This window comes from Dinoponera quadriceps, unplaced genomic scaffold (genome assembly GCF_001313825.1).
Source record: "Dinoponera quadriceps isolate SergipeBrazil2010 unplaced genomic scaffold, ASM131382v1 scaffold2915, whole genome shotgun sequence".
In the NCBI taxonomy this organism is placed as follows: Eukaryota; Metazoa; Arthropoda; class Insecta; order Hymenoptera; family Formicidae; genus Dinoponera; species Dinoponera quadriceps.
In genome coordinates, this window is record NW_014556924.1 from 444536 (window position 1) to 460202 (window position 15667).

The 15667-nt window shown below is 40.4% G+C and overlaps 1 protein-coding gene across 3 annotated transcripts; it reads left to right on the top strand.

Annotated features, from left to right (window-relative positions):
• The first annotated feature begins 1250 nt into the window (after positions 1 to 1250).
• LOC106748485 (xanthine dehydrogenase/oxidase-like) lies at positions 1251 to 15362 on the top strand. Of its 3 annotated transcripts, none has more exons than XM_014627046.1 (17): positions 3764 to 4063; positions 4621 to 4711; positions 5325 to 5374; positions 5645 to 5825; positions 6223 to 6354; positions 6892 to 7048; positions 7247 to 7475; positions 7792 to 8616; positions 8821 to 9339; positions 9663 to 9846; positions 10059 to 10355; positions 10642 to 11077; positions 11250 to 11509; positions 11958 to 12210; positions 12337 to 12433; positions 12882 to 12992; positions 13361 to 15362. In XM_014627046.1, the coding sequence occupies exons 2-17, from the start codon at positions 4707 to 4709 to the stop codon at positions 13426 to 13428; spliced, it is 3804 nt and encodes a 1267-aa protein (XP_014482532.1). In that variant the 5' UTR covers positions 3764 to 4063; positions 4621 to 4706; the 3' UTR covers positions 13429 to 15362. The 3 variants fall into 3 exon arrangements, with proteins under 3 accessions (XP_014482531.1, XP_014482532.1, XP_014482533.1); XM_014627047.1 differs by having other exon boundaries at positions 4641 to 4711; XM_014627045.1 differs by lacking the exons at positions 3764 to 4063; positions 4621 to 4711 and adding an exon at positions 1251 to 1475.
• The last annotated feature ends 305 nt before the right edge of the window (positions 15363 to 15667 follow it).

Genomic DNA, 15667 nt, shown 5'->3' on the forward strand with positions numbered 1-15667 from the left:
GCGCTCAAACGAAACAGTTTAATGATTTAATTATTCAGCAATAAATATAGCATAAATATAACGATTTCAAAGACTGCAAGAAAACTAGTGCACTCGTCAGATAAGTTGCAACAGTTGGGATCCATAAGTCTTGAACCGGAGGAGATTAAATAATTCTAAAAGTATCGTGTGTGTGAGGTTGGATCATTCTTTTATACACCACTACAATTTTATAATGTATTCTCAGAATATTCGAGATATGTGCCGAATATACGAAGAATATACTGAGAATATCGTATCCTAAGCTTCTGAGGACATCCTGAGGATATCCCAAAAATAAACGAGATATGATATACCATGAGAGAGATGTTACAAATGGTCTGCGATTAGAATGTCTCGTGAACTCCGTTCTATTCCGTTGATAGTAGATAAATTTAGTTTATACGTAATAGGGGGCTGTGGATTTCGCACAGGGATATAAGGAGATATACGTAGCAATGGGAAAGTCGAGTGGAATAGAAAGTCCAGAAGTAGTGGCATTATCGTATTATAAAAACTCACGTGACCAGTTTCTCTCTCCCTCTCTGTACGCATACTGTTGGAGTGGGTAACATTGATCTTTTGTAAAAGAAGAAAGGAAGAAGGTGGCAGAAAAGGATTCGTTGTTGAGTCTCGATTATGGGATCTACCGTCAGCACTCTGGGGTACGTAGAACAACAAACAATGCGAAGCAGCGATTATTGCTCCCGACGCTCGATTTGTTCGTCATTTAAGACGTGACTTTCACATCGTCATATCGCTTAATCCACAAATCGCTCGCGCCAAAATTATACCGGTGACGATCATGCATATGTAATCGTGGCGACTACGAATTTCGATGTTACAAGCGCGCGGAAATGAGTGCTCGCGTTCGTTCGGGTCAGTGGATTCGCACACGTTTCTTCTTATTGCTGTAATAGAACTCTCTCTCTCCCTTTCTGGAGAAAATATTGTTGGTAAAAATTACCACAAAATGTCGTATAGAGTGTTGGGCCATCTTAAGTCAGTGAAAATGTCAACTAATTGAATCAGTGGAAACAGTATTTTACCGATAATCAGTGAGTATTAGTTAATTTTTAATGGAAACTCTTAGCTCTTTCGCCTGACACTTCATTGATCTTAGCCATTGAAAGATTCACTGCAAATCGCTGCTATTGCAAATCAACTGTCATTATTCAATTGCGATGTCGGCCCACACAAGTTAGTCGACTTTTGCTTGGTACCGGAGATACCAGAAAGCAACACGTCGCCAGCTGCCAGCATTTTGCCAGCTGCATAGGCATATGTTGAGATGCTTACGAAAAGCCACTATCTGACGTCTCGACATCAACACGGTGAATCAACTCTTGTCCAACATTGGGCTTGATGTCAGTGATTAGTGTCGACGTGTTCTTATTACTTGGATATTGTGCTAATATTGAGCGGACACTGGGCCGATATTACTCCAATCGTACGCGGTATGTGTATACAACATTAAAGCATAATTACAACATACATTACGTGGTAACATTCGGTTCTTATAGATTCTTATAGATAGTTTCTTACAGATTCTGTAATCATTAATATTCCTGACCGCTTGAAAACCTCCAGGATAAATCGATCTCAACCTGTTGATATTCCGTCGATTTGAAGACGTACAATCCATTCAATTTTAATATGGCACATTTCGTCACTGACTATACAAATGCGAAAAGAATTAATGCACTGAGAAACCCATTTTTAGTTGAATCGACGAAATTTTTATTTGAATATGGGTAAATAAAAATATTGGTTAATTCATATTCAAACGAGAATTTTATTGATTCAACCAAATGGGTTCCTCAATGAGCGTTGTCGAAGTCAAGAACACATCAAGAACATTGTAAATATGCAAAAGTGCTGCATCGCGTCGGTGATGATTGATAGTAGCTAACGTTATTCCTAAGTATAAAAGGGAATATACATATATTACATTGTGTGCCTGTCGAGCGGATAATCGTCTTTTATTCATCGCCGTTAATAATCGTCTCTCCGTGGGGGTGCGCGCTTTATGAGAAACGAATGGATTAAAATGCATGGAGAATGAATTACAATTGCGCAATGCAGTGAAATATATTAAGCGGAAGTAATTTATTTCCCTCTTAAAATCGGGAGTTGTCTTTCGGTGCCTCTCGATTGCTTCTTATATTCTATTTTTAGTGTAGCGATGTAAATCGACACGTCGAACATTAAATAATTCATTCTAACAAAAATTATATGTTACGTAATACCATCATTTTTCTTCTATCAGAGTGAATCATTTCTAACTTGACTCTTACGTTAGGAAAATGTCACTTGTTTTGTCACTTTGTTTGTCACGTTTCCAACAAGTAGATAAAACGAATTTAAGCGATTATGTAAAACCAGTTTTCATTATTAATTCACCGACAACTGAAACGTTAGGAAATTCTTCGAAATAAGTTTCTACGTATTCTCCATTTAGTTCGCAATTTCTCACAATCCATTTACACATCACGCGACTTTTATATATTTATGCTACAAGAGCACGTAAATTCATCGGGATTAGATGCGGATATACATGCGTTACGAGCATCTCAACGTTATAATCCATGGTATAATGAACTATTTCCGTCCGAAAACGTCTTCCTGAATATACGTGTGGACACTAAAGGATATGTTGTTGATGCTTTGCGTGAAACACGGAATTTTGCCGATGGCAAGGTGATCATCGTTAAATCATCGTTTGCGCAGAAAAAGATGACTATGTTATTTTGCGAACAATACTACAACTATTCATTGTACGTGAGATAAATGATTTCACGTTCAATTGTACCCAGCGAATGAGCGATTCCTCCTTGCATCTGTTACATAAGGTCGCAGAGGTCGATTAGGCTCATTAGATCGTACATTCTGCCGCTACGTAGATCCTCTGCTACTGAAATCATACGTATTTTCTGCCACGCATTCATTTATAAGGTTATCCAAACGGCAGCGAATACGTCTTCCGTTTTTACTTTCCTCCGAAAGCGGCTTTTAATGAAACATCTTAATAAAACAACATCATTGGATTTATATTCCCCGATTATTAATTAGACTTAATTAAATAATAAAGTTAACTTTAAATTAATTAAAAATTATTGAAATTAAATTTAAGTGTTCCACACCAATAAGCAAAAAAATGAAATTTTTGTCGAAAAAGTCATGCTTAAGAAACTTACTAATACTGTACAAGATGTTCGATTGCATTTTCGACATGCATTTTCATGATTTAGGAACTTTAAGACGAATTCAACTTAAATCTGTAGCTTTGCAGGAAAGCAATCGTTTATTCCATGTTAAAATCAAAGATTAGATTTAAATAAATATGTTATTAGCTTATCTATCGAATAAATGTTTCTTAAATAGTTTTTCTCTCAATGTACATTTCGGTACAAATCTAAATAAACTCGAGCCAACATTCAATCTCCGAAATCTAGACGTTGCTTTGCAGATTATCCGTCGGGTTTTCATTAAAGAAAATCGACGCGCGGATTTGTCAAGCAAAGAAAAAATTTACTTCCTCTAAAGTACTTTCGTTCGCGAGCTTTAGCGTGTATGTTATCGCATACTTCACGAAACTTAATCACGTTGAAAAAAAAATAATGGGAAATCTACCATGGAAAACTGTGATTAAAATTTAATAAAATAGCATTAGGTAACTCCGATGCCAACTCATGACGCATGAGTCAACGAACATTCTATATGTTCTCTTGCGTGCGCCGCTAGAAAACTCTGCTTGTCAGTTCTTGTACAAAACCGACACGTATCGGCAAGAATAGATGCGACCGTCCCGATAATCAAGCGCGAAGTGCCGAGTGCAGTACGATCCGAGTTGGATCTGTAGTTGTAGACAACAATTTATTCTTTCACGCTTACCAACAATATAAAGTGATATTTGAGGCTTTCGTAGTGCGGAGAAAACGCTTGATTTGATTTTTGGCTTGGTGCAACATCCGTGGTTTTCTTCCCGGTGTATCATTTCACTTCACTTGTTCAGGGAGAAGAAACGTCTCTAAAATTGTTTCAGGTGAGATGAGAAAAACACTTCTGAGCAGTGATCATGTATATATTATACATATGTGGACACATATATACATAATTTTTACGCCTACGGCAGAAACATGAAAAGTAAACATTTTCAAATGCTGTCAAATTAGAAAATTTCCACTTTTCATAAGTTCATGCTAGGAGAAAAGATTCACGATCGACCGCCAGGAGGTCATGATACTTCCAGCATGAACTCGTGAAAAGCGAAAATTTTTTAATTTAAAAGCAAACGCTCACTCTTCACTTTTCCGCCCTAAAGAAGAATTACGTAATATCTGTCCTGCTTCTCTTCTTAAAGAAGTGAACTGAGATTCTTACAAAACATCGAGGATAAGTCCGCAAAAAACGTAGCACGAATCCCGAAGCTATATAATTCTTTTTACACATGGATATATTCATTATGTTACATATAAAATTATATGTAATATATGTATTATATAAGAAATTTTTCTTTCCCGGGTTATCCTTGATATAAAATATAGTAAAAATTTGCACGGTAAACAAATTATCACGTTTGCATATTACTATTTTCAAAAGGCGTATTTATACCTTATAAGGCGTGTTTTGAGGGACGGAGGATATCAGTACAAGGACAAAGTTGACAAACGACAAAGTTAACAGCGATGAAGTAAGTTTATGTTAATAACTAAAAAAAAAATGTCATTAATTAAAAATTTCTGCAAACATGCGTCGACCATATTATAGATGCACCATTAATTATCCAAAATTAGTAAGGATGTTGATACACTGAAAGAAAAAAAATGCTACATCTAGATAAATAATTACAACAAAATTTCGTTCTAAATTTGCGAGATCCGCGCAATAAGCTGAATTTATTAACTTATTTATCATCAATGTTACGCCGTCTATCTCTCGGAACACGGAAACATTTTCGGAGATTTCGATCAGCATTTTTACGGTGTCAATGATAATAAAAGGTTTGACAAGACAGAGAACGAAACGCGAATGCGCAATCTTGCATCGAAAGAAACTAAAATTAGCTGTTCAATGTAACGGTCATAAATAAAGCATGAGAAAGAATAATTGATGCGAATCGTTTCTGACTCGAAACAAGATTTTATTGCGTTTAACGATATATGAGATATCGCGCGAGATATGAAGAAAACTTGAAAGTAGATTATGGAAAATCAGATTATGGAAGTTCTTTTATAACTGAGTATTCCGTCCATTTAACTTGCTTCATCAGTTATTGGCTTCATCCAGCTCGCGTTCTGTTTCAGGGATGGCAAAGCATCCGTCGAATTTACGATCAATGGGGAACCGCATGTGGGTATGTATTTCCTTTAGAGTGCAATTTATAAACGGTGACTTTGAGTCGGTGTACGTAGAGAATGAGAGTATGCAGGGCAAACACGGTTTTCTTGCGTAATAGAACCTTGGGCAATCAATTGACTCGAAAGGCAATTGATCCGGTCGTTACGGTGATAAAATAATCTTTGGTCAAATTCCAATCGTCGCGTGACGAACGGGAAAAGTAGGTGGAAAAACACAAGGCGGCGATACGTATTATTACGATATTACGATCGAAACTCGCTTTCAGTGGTCGGAAACATACCGGTCAACACATCTCTCAATGTCTACATTCGCGAATATGCGAAACTGCGCGGCACAAAGGCGATGTGTCACGAAGGTGGCTGTGGTGCCTGCATCGTGGCCGCGGAAATCAACGGCGAGACAATGGCCGTGAATTCCTGCCTCATACCGGTACTGATCTGTGACGGGTTCGTATCGCAATGAGCTGACCAGTGATTTATTTCATACAATACCCTCTTATCTTTGACAACGAGATCATTCACAGAGTCTCTTTATTATCTTTCCGCGCCTATCTATTTCTTCCCACAGACGAGAATCTGTGGGAATAAACTCCTATTCTGTTACTTGACGAAATTTACCATTATTTAATAAACCTGCTCCGTTAATCATCATTAATGCTTCGAGATATGAGAATTCAAACGAGATTCCCTCCCCTCGAAAAATGATCGCGGGTGTTTCCCACCATCTGCCAGAATTCTCTGATCGATATTGTATCGATCGCGTTATCAGGAAGTTCTGTATCAATGGTCTTGCAGGCCCGCTCGAGTTTCTATGCACCTGTTTCTATAACAAATATTTTCATAGATGGGCGATTCACACGATCGAAGGCTTAGGAAACAAGAAACAAGGTTATCACACGATTCAGGCTACACTCGCTGAGAAGAATGGCACGCAATGTGGCTATTGTTCTCCCGGAATGGTGATGAACATGTACAGGTATACGCGATTAAAATTCACCGAGTGTGTAGAATACATAAGAGTTCTTTGGTAAAACATAATAGCGTTATACGTGATAGTTCTCGAAACATTCATTTCATAACCGGCAGGTTATCCGAGCAGTTTACAGTTCCTTGAAAAAGTCGAGTCAAATTTAAAATTCGGTTAAAATCCGCTTGAAATGAATCGGAAAAAACAATTAACAAGAGATAATTTTGTCGTTCGTGCATATACCCGAAGCTTAATTCACGGAAAATTTCCCAGTCGCTTCTACCTCGGAAACTATTGAGGAAAAGTTAACTTCAAATTGCTCAAAGAACCTCTCGATAAAATTCATAATGTCGGACACCCTGTATGTAAAATCTTCCCGATATACTCGACATTATGACAGATATTCCTTTAGACAGAATATGACGCGTATTGATCGACGGGAATGAATATGTGTAAAAAATACGATCATATTTTTAATTAAATTTTTAAAGATATGTTGCCGCGTATAAAATCCATAATAACTTTCTTGTTTATCGCATCCTTCAGCCTCCTGAAGGACAAGAAATTGACGATGCTGGAAATTGAAAATTCGTTCGGCAGTAATATATGTCGATGCACCGGTTATCGACCGATTTTAGAAGCGTTTAAAGGATTCGCCAGCGATGCACCGTCGGCTATGAAGAAGGAAATCCGCGACATCGAGGTGAATATCGCATGCCAAATTTTGCTCGAAATTTACGAGAATTTTATCGTGCTTTTACAATTTCCAACTTGCTAAAGTTCCATCTCGCGTTATCAGGAAGTTCTGTATCAATGGTCTTGCAGGCCTAATGGAGATTATTGTCACGTTAATTTACGTATTCTTGTAAATTTTTACCACATAAAGACGATATTCCCGCAGGATCTGTACAACATCAAGGCCTGCGCGAAAGGGGCTTGCCGTGGTATTTGTCACGATTTGTTGTGTGAGCGCAAAAGCGCGCATAAAGGGCTCAAGATCAGCAGGATGTTGGATATCAAACTGGAGGATGCGGAGTTTTTCAAAGTTTACTCAATAGAGGATCTCTTCGCGATATTTCAGCAGAAACCGAACGCCACATATATGTTGCACGGCAGCAACACCGCTCACGGTAATTGCTTTTAGAGAAACGTTTCTTTCGTTCGTATCAATGAGACATTCATGCGAAAAAGTCAATCTGTAACATTAGAACGAAAAAGTAGTATCATTAATGCTCGAGCAAACATGTTTTGCACAACGTCTCTTTTGCGTTAGCGGCGATTTCCAACTTGTCAACAGACCTAAACGAATTAATAATAAAACCGAGTCCAATATTTTTCACGGCAACTGAAAATCTGTAGAAAACATTCGCCAAGCGTCTCTCCCGCATTAGCGACGATTTGCCGGTGGGGTTAAACGAAAGAAACTGAAGGAAAGAAATCCCGCAGGTGTTTACCGCGGGAAGAAATGCGACGTGTACATAGATGTGAACGACATACCAGATCTGCGTCGCATCGAAAAGACCGAGAACTCTCTGATCCTGGGCGGCAACGTGTCGCTAACCGTAGCGATGGAAACGTTCGGCAAGTACTCCAGCGAGACTGGGTTCAAGTACCTGAAGCACCTGGCCCATCACATCGACTTGATCGCCAACGTGCCGGTGCGCAATGCGGGCTCGATCGCTGGTAACCTGATGATCAAGCACGAGCACCACGAGTTCCCGTCCGACCTCTTTCTCATGCTGGAAACGGCCGGCACTCAGATACACATCCTCGACGGTCCCGGCAATAAACGCAGCATGGTGCTGTTGGATTTCCTCGCCACCGACATGCGGCACAAGATCATCTACAGCGTGGTGCTGCCGTTCCTGTCCAACGAGTACGAGTACAGGTCTTACAAGATCATGCCCAGGGCGCAGAACGCGCACGCCCACGTGAACGCCGGTTTCCTCTTCAAGCTCGACGGCGGCTGCAAGATCTTAGAGAAGCCGAACATCATCTTCGGCGGCATCAACGAGCACTTCCTGCACGCGAACAAAACCGAGCAGCTGCTGATGGGCAAAACGATCCTGGACAAGCAAGTGATGAAGAGCGCCTTGGAAACTCTGAGCAACGAGCTGCAACCGGACCATGTGCTGCCGGATTATTCGCCGGAGTTCCGCAGAACCCTCGCCATGGGACTGTTCTACAAGTTCGTGTTGAGCATCAAGCCGCAGGACGTGAACGCCAAGTTCCGCAGCGGCGGCAGCATCTTGGATCGAGATGTCTCCTCAGGTATGCCGAAGAGATGATCTCTTTTTCCTCCGCAGAGGAAGATCCGTTGAACTAGCAAAAGCGAATTTACTTTCCTTCTTTGGAATAACCCGATATACCATTAATCATTTCCCACCTTAGCAATATAATTGTTACAGAACATATGTGTTATTATATTGCATCGACATTGTTGAGAACTGCTGTGTAACGCACAATCTGTCGTAGGTATGCAGGACTTCGATACCGACAAGAATATCTGGCCGGTGAACAAGCCGACGACGAAGCTGGAGGCGATATACCAGACGTCAGGCGAGGCTCAGTACTGCAACGACCTGCCGCCGTATCCCGGCGAGGTGTTCTGCGCCTTCGTTGCCACGGAAATCGGCAATGGGAAGATTCAGAACATCGACGCGAGTAAAGCGTTGAAGATAAAGGGCGTGATAGCGTTTTACACCTACAAAGACGTGCCCGGCAAGAACCTGTGCATAGCCGGCACCAGTCAGCAATTCATGTTAACGAACGACGAGATATTGTTCGCCGAGAAGGATGTGTTGTACGCAGGTCAGCCGGTCGGCGTAATCGTCGCGGAGACGCACGATTTGGCGAACCAAGCTGCGAAATTGGTGGAGATCAAGTACAGCGACGCTTTAAAGAGGAAGCCCTTAGTAACCCTCAAGGACACCGTTGCCGCCAAGGACGAAACGAGATTCTTACAGACCGCCGATAAGCCAGCGAAGAACAAGGGTAAACGCTTGAGATAAAGAAGAGTGTCACGAAGAAGCCTGTTGCACTGAAAGAAGGATTCGATGACGATCAGCAAAATTCGGTTAAATGCTTTCAATTGCTCGCAATCAAATCATTTAAAAACAATTTAGTTGAAACTAACTAGTCCTCGGTGATTGTTTCCAAATCCTTCTTTTAGCGCGTGCTCGAGAAAAGTAAAATCATTGGGATCCAGGTTGATCCTTCTTTGAGAAATTGTGGAATGTTTTAGGTGTCGATGAATTTTGCAAATTGTTGAATTGAGAAAATGAGACAATGTAAAATACAGATCCCGTTCTTCGTAGGAACGAATATCAAGCACGTGATCAAAGGCAACTTCGAATGCGGTAGCCAGTATCACTACACCATGGAAACTCAGTCCTGCGTTTGCATTCCTGCGGAGGATAGTATGGACGTCTATCCGACGACACAGTCGATGGACCTCACTCAAGTATCGATCGCGCAATGCCTCAATGTCAAGAATAATAGGTGACTCATTAATCTTTATCGACCGCCTCAAAGAGAGTTCCGTACCATCCATTTCATGGTGCAATTATTCATTGCACACCAGTAGTTTAGAAAATTATTCTCGCTCTTGGAAAATGATTCTGTTATATATTTTTCTTCGGGAAAAACCGCGCACGAATTGACTTCGACAGAGAGGGGTCATGTAGACATGTTGATTAACATAATTCCGACAGCATCAACATCATCGTGAAAAGAATCGGCGGTGGATACGGAGCGAAGATTTCACGTAACACGCAAGTCTCGTGCGCCTGTGCGCTGGTTTGCCACAAACTGAATCGCCCGGCGCGATTTGTCTTGTCAATCGAGAGTAACATGATGTCGTGTGGCAAAAGATTCTCCACGCGCCAAGAATACGAGGTCGGTGTGGACGATGACGGAGTTATACAGTATCTCAATTCCACACATTGGGGCAATAGCGGCTACACCTTTAATGAGGCCCACGCTTTCTTGGCGGCGCACCATGCAGAAAAGTACGTGTTGAAAATATAAAACGCGGTAAATTGTGTTATATATGGGAAGAAATACTTTCGCGTGTCAGTAGAATGGTCAACAGCGTCATAACTGGAATACTTCTTAATTCACAATAGCAATATTATGGAATAAATAATAATATATTATTCAATAATAATTAATACTCTCAAGTTATTAAAGCGATATATAACTATTAATTATATAATGTACTATTATCAATTATATATAATGTGTATTATTATTAGTTAAAAAAAAAAAATATATATATATATATATCGTCGACAGCTGTTACGCAAGTGACAATTGGACGTTCAAAGGATACGAGGCGCGAACCGATCTGCCGTCGAATACATATTGCCGAGCGCCAGGATCCACGGAAGGGCTAGGCATGATCGAAAATATAATGGAGCACATCGCAAGAGCAACGAAGAAGGATCCGCTACAGGTCAGACTGGCAAACTTAAGCGACAATGACAGGAAGGCGATTGAATCGATGATAAGTGACCTATCGAAATCTGCCGATTACGAAATGAGGAAGCGAGCCGTCGAAACATTTAACAACGAAAACCGCTGGAAGAAGAAGGGGATCGCTTTAATGCCGATGAACTATCCTCTCTTCTATTACGGTCAATTCAACGCGGTGGTGTCGATTTGCGCACGTGACGGCACGGTCTGCGTCACACACGGCGGCATCGAATGCGGCCAAGGCATAAACACCAAGGTACAACTTTACGAATAAAATCGCGCGATATTATTGAAATTAATACATCATCAGCGCATTGTTGTAGCCAAGTATTGTAATAGTTTATCGAATAGAAAAGTGTGTCAGGTACAAAAGCATTTTTCCCGCGTAAAAATATTTGGTATGTCTAATATATCTTTTTATTTCGCAGATCGCTCAAGTGGTGGCTTATTCGTTGGGAATCGACCTGAGCTTAGTCGCCGTAAAAGCCAGCAATAACTTAATGACACCTAACACATCGGTTACCGGAGGCAGCATCAGTAGCGAGACTTCTGCAATGGCCGCCATAAAAGCATGTAAACAACTCATGGATAGGCTCGAACCGATCAAGAAAGACATGAAAGGTGCGACCTGGCAGGAACTCGTTTTAGCGGCGCACTTGAAGGATGTTGATTTATGCGCGCGTTACATGTAAGTATCGACACATCAGTAATATGCTAAATTATGTTGACATGTAAGAAAACTCTATCGTTTCCTGAAAATCAAGCTCTAAATATCTCGGCTCTTTTCAATTAAAAATGAGTTTGACATTCAAATCTATAAAAGGACCCACGATTTATTGGCGACACATCGGTCCAATATTGGTTATATCGGGAGCATTCCATTATTATAAAAATGTCATTGCTGCAGAGTTGTAAATAGAAATATTATAAATTGTGTGACTTCGCTTTTAAATATTGAAATAATTTTACAATGACATCCCGAAGAAATATACTCAATTTGTCTAATGTTGGGCAAATATCATTTCTGTTGCGAATCATCTTGGCGCAATCATTTTGAAATCGTATTTTTTCAATTCGTGATGATATTATTGCGCAATGTTTCCACAGTTTGCGTATCGGTACTCACTTGTTTTCAGGATCTCGCCCGTAAAAGAAATGCAAGCATATCCAGTTTATGGCGTCACCATCGCCGAAGTAGAAATAGACTTGTTAACCGGGCAGCACATCGTCAGAAGAGTTGATCTAATGGAGGACGCTGGTACGAGCTTGAATCCGGAGGTCGATGTCGGTCAAGTGGAAGGAGCTTTCGTAATGGGAATGGGATACTGGACATCCGAGGACTTGGTCTACGATCTTAAAACAGGAGCGTTGGTGAATACCAGAACTTGGGTGCGTAGTTTTTATTAATAGACTTCTTATGACAGCAACGTTACGTACGAATGTGATGAATCTTCCGTCCGACTGCAAGATGAGTGCGATCGTGATGAAATCATGAGTGTTTCATTCTCGCCGTAGAATTATAAACCACCAGGAGCGAAGGATATTCCCGTAGACTTCCGCGTGAGCTTCCGCAGGAATGCTCCCAACCCGGTCGGTGTCCTTCGTTCAAAGGGTAACGATTCTTTGTCAAATTTTATAAAAAATTTCCTCTGTAATCGCATATACAATTTAAGCGGGAAACTTAATAATCTCCAAATTCCCGTTTCGACAATTAAAATATATTGGGCGAAATTAAGGAGAATTCAATTTAACCACGAAAGAGCACTGAAAGGATTTGGTACGAAGAATTAGCTAATATTTGCCGACCAAATCTTTGACGTACCGCAACGAAATAATTTAGTTCCATTATATAATATTATTTTTCAATAATATTAATATGATTATTTGATTGTAGTAACCAGACATTTATAATAAGTAGCAAAATTTGATACTAAATCCTCCTTTCAGCATATAATTTTCCAAGTTTTCTTAAAACGCGATACGAAAAGTGCCGGTCTATTGCGGCAGAAAAGATTAAAGGATGGTCAATAACACCGTTAAGATGCAAAAATTTTTCACAGCTACCGGTGAACCACCGCTTTGCATGAGCTACACCATTCCGATGGCGATTCGCAATGCACTGAATTCTGCTAGAGCGGACAGCGGAAATACGGATGTTTGGTATCCATTAGGTGAGGTTCCATTCATGAAAGCGCAGATAAATACGGAAGGAATCGCCTCTCTTTCGCCGCGACTGACTTGCACATTTTTTTTTACAATAAGAAGAAATTGAATTGCGCGGTTTTGACTGTCAATTCGTCTGTTCTTTAGTCACAGTGCCAACGTTTCCTTCTCTTTTCATTGAAATTCTGATGTTATTTGTAGCATGTCCCTTTACCGAATCGTATGTCTGGCAATTTCTAGCCTTGATAAATGAAAGAAGATTGAAAAATGAAAAGAAGAAAATTATTCCAGGTCGCAGAATTAGACGATCCTGTAAATTCTCATAACGTGTATTATCGTAACATATATATTCACTCATCATTCGTGATTTTCACAGATGGACCAGTCACTACGGAGCGTATACTTATGACCAGTTTGACCAGCAAAGAGAACATGGTGCTCTGAGTGGGAAGCGATATGCAATCGCGAACGGTGCTTGAAATCGAGACTTCTACTAATTATCACTTTCATATTTCCGTAATAATTTTATGGCTTTCTAACCGTAATAACACCAGGCTTTTTGTGATCTGCACAGTTTACACGGCTACCCATGTGGTACAGACGTCCTAAAGACGTCCCGAGGACATCCTTATGCCCTAAGGATGTCCCCACAGGACCTCCCTTGGATAAAGTGTGCTGTATGGGTGATGATGTAAGAGGCGATGGTTTTTAGGCGATCAAGCACTCTGTTAATACAATATTCGGTAATTTAAGACGATATATCGATATATCGATATATATATAGAATATAGTTATCTTAATATAAGGCGCACACACACACACAATTTGTTTTATGGTAAATAATTTCAATAAATATTCTATTAAACGCCACTGATGTGTGCTACATAGTAAATATTACAACATATCTGCGGTGTATATTGATATTAATGATAATATAAAGTAGCCGTAAATAATAAATCGTAAATAATCGTGAATATGCGAGCACATACCGTAGGTATATACTTCTCGAGAGAATCTACAGCAACGATTATCATGTACAGACATCATCGTTAAACGTTCGAATTTGCACTTGAGGATGAGCGAGAAGGGGGACAGAAAGCGGTAAGAAAGGAAGAAAACGAAACGAGATAATGGCATGTGATTGGTATATGCACGAAATTAAACACACGTAGCTCGCGCACAGCGTAACGTTCGCCGGGAAATTGGAGAGGAAACGGAATTTCCTGGAATGTAGTTCCGTGCCGGTCTCAAGACATTCGCACGGAGCGACGTGCGTTCTCGAACGATTAAAACTTGCGGGCGCGTAATACACCGAGCGCAAATAGCGAAAACCGAAGAATAACCGGTATAATTTCGGAAAGATCGATCTTGCGAGGGTGCGCAAAGGTGCGCAATTTATCACATTTGGCGTGATATAAATATACATGTATATGTGTGTGTGTGTGTGTAATTTTTCACAGGATCATTCTCTCTCTCTCTCTTTTCCTGTTTGCGGCGTCGATTCTCTCCGCAATCAGACCGGTTTCCTCGCCGGTGACAAATAATGTCGCGGTAGAGCCGGCACAACTGTCCTCGTCTCGCGCATTTTGTCCGCCCTTATCCTCTCCTTTCGTTGACCGTACTCGCCGATTTCCGAGGAAGTACGATACGGAACGTTCTTCGAACAGAAGCAACGTCGTCACAATGCCGCTTCTTCGCCTGCGTGTATATATACAGACACACACATACATACATGTAAATATATACACCTCTCTTTTCCTCTCCTCCCATTCTCTAATCCGATAACGTCGCAAGCTATCTTATACGCCGGGTTTACGATAAAAAGTAGAACGGTCCCTTTTCGTTATTGTTTTGAATGGAGGAGTGATATTTCGATCGCCGCTAAGAACGCGGTACGAGAAAGCAGGCGGACGTGATGACTACAGCTTTGACTTGGACGAGACAACAGCGAAACAAATTATACGCGCACGAATCTTTGTCGAGCCGCAGGATGTTCTGTCGAATCTAACGGCGTTGTGAATATCGCACAATAATAATCTTGCGATATCGAGTACGCTAATCCCGAGATGCAAGTGGTCAATTTCCGTCAAGAATTGTGTGGAAAAATTTAGCATCAAGAAACTCCCTCCTCGATCCACCGGTAAATTTCGTTACACGTTTGCAACAACGCCCTCGAGAAGGGTTCCTTCTCTCTCTTTTACTCTCTGTTATCGTCAACATTGTATAACTTATACGAAACAACATTGAACCAACGATCGCTTTCTCCCAAGAATTTGTTCACCGCTGTAGATCCTTGAAAGAACGTCCCGTAGTTTTTCACGCGTAAGGCCTACTACCCGTTAAAGAACAATAAAAATAATTCGGCTGTGAACTATTTAGCTACGCCTCGAATTTATCGTATTCGATTGATATCGACAGTCTCGTCCAAATCGCGACCCGCCGCTCGGTTATATTTCGCATGCCAACACATGACTATATATAATTTATATATATATATATATAATCTTTTTTGCACTATATATATATATATATATATACGGATCTCTACGTATATTCTTTCTTCTTTTTTCCCCTATTACAGCGAAGACTATATGCTGATTTGCATACATACATACATACATACATATATGTATGTACGTATGTATGTATATATGTATATGCATACCTTAAAGTAAATATATAC

Coding starts and splice junctions, on each gene's coding strand:
- LOC106748485 (XM_014627045.1), top strand. CDS start 1,384: ATGTCAGTGATTAGTGTCGACGTGTTCTTATTACTTGGATATTGTGCT. Junction 9,847..10,058: donor CTCAATGTCAAGAATAATAG/GTGACTCATTAA, acceptor TAATTCCGACAG/CATCAACATCATCGTGAAAA. Junction 12,211..12,336: donor TGGTGAATACCAGAACTTGG/GTGCGTAGTTTT, acceptor TTCTCGCCGTAG/AATTATAAACCACCAGGAGC.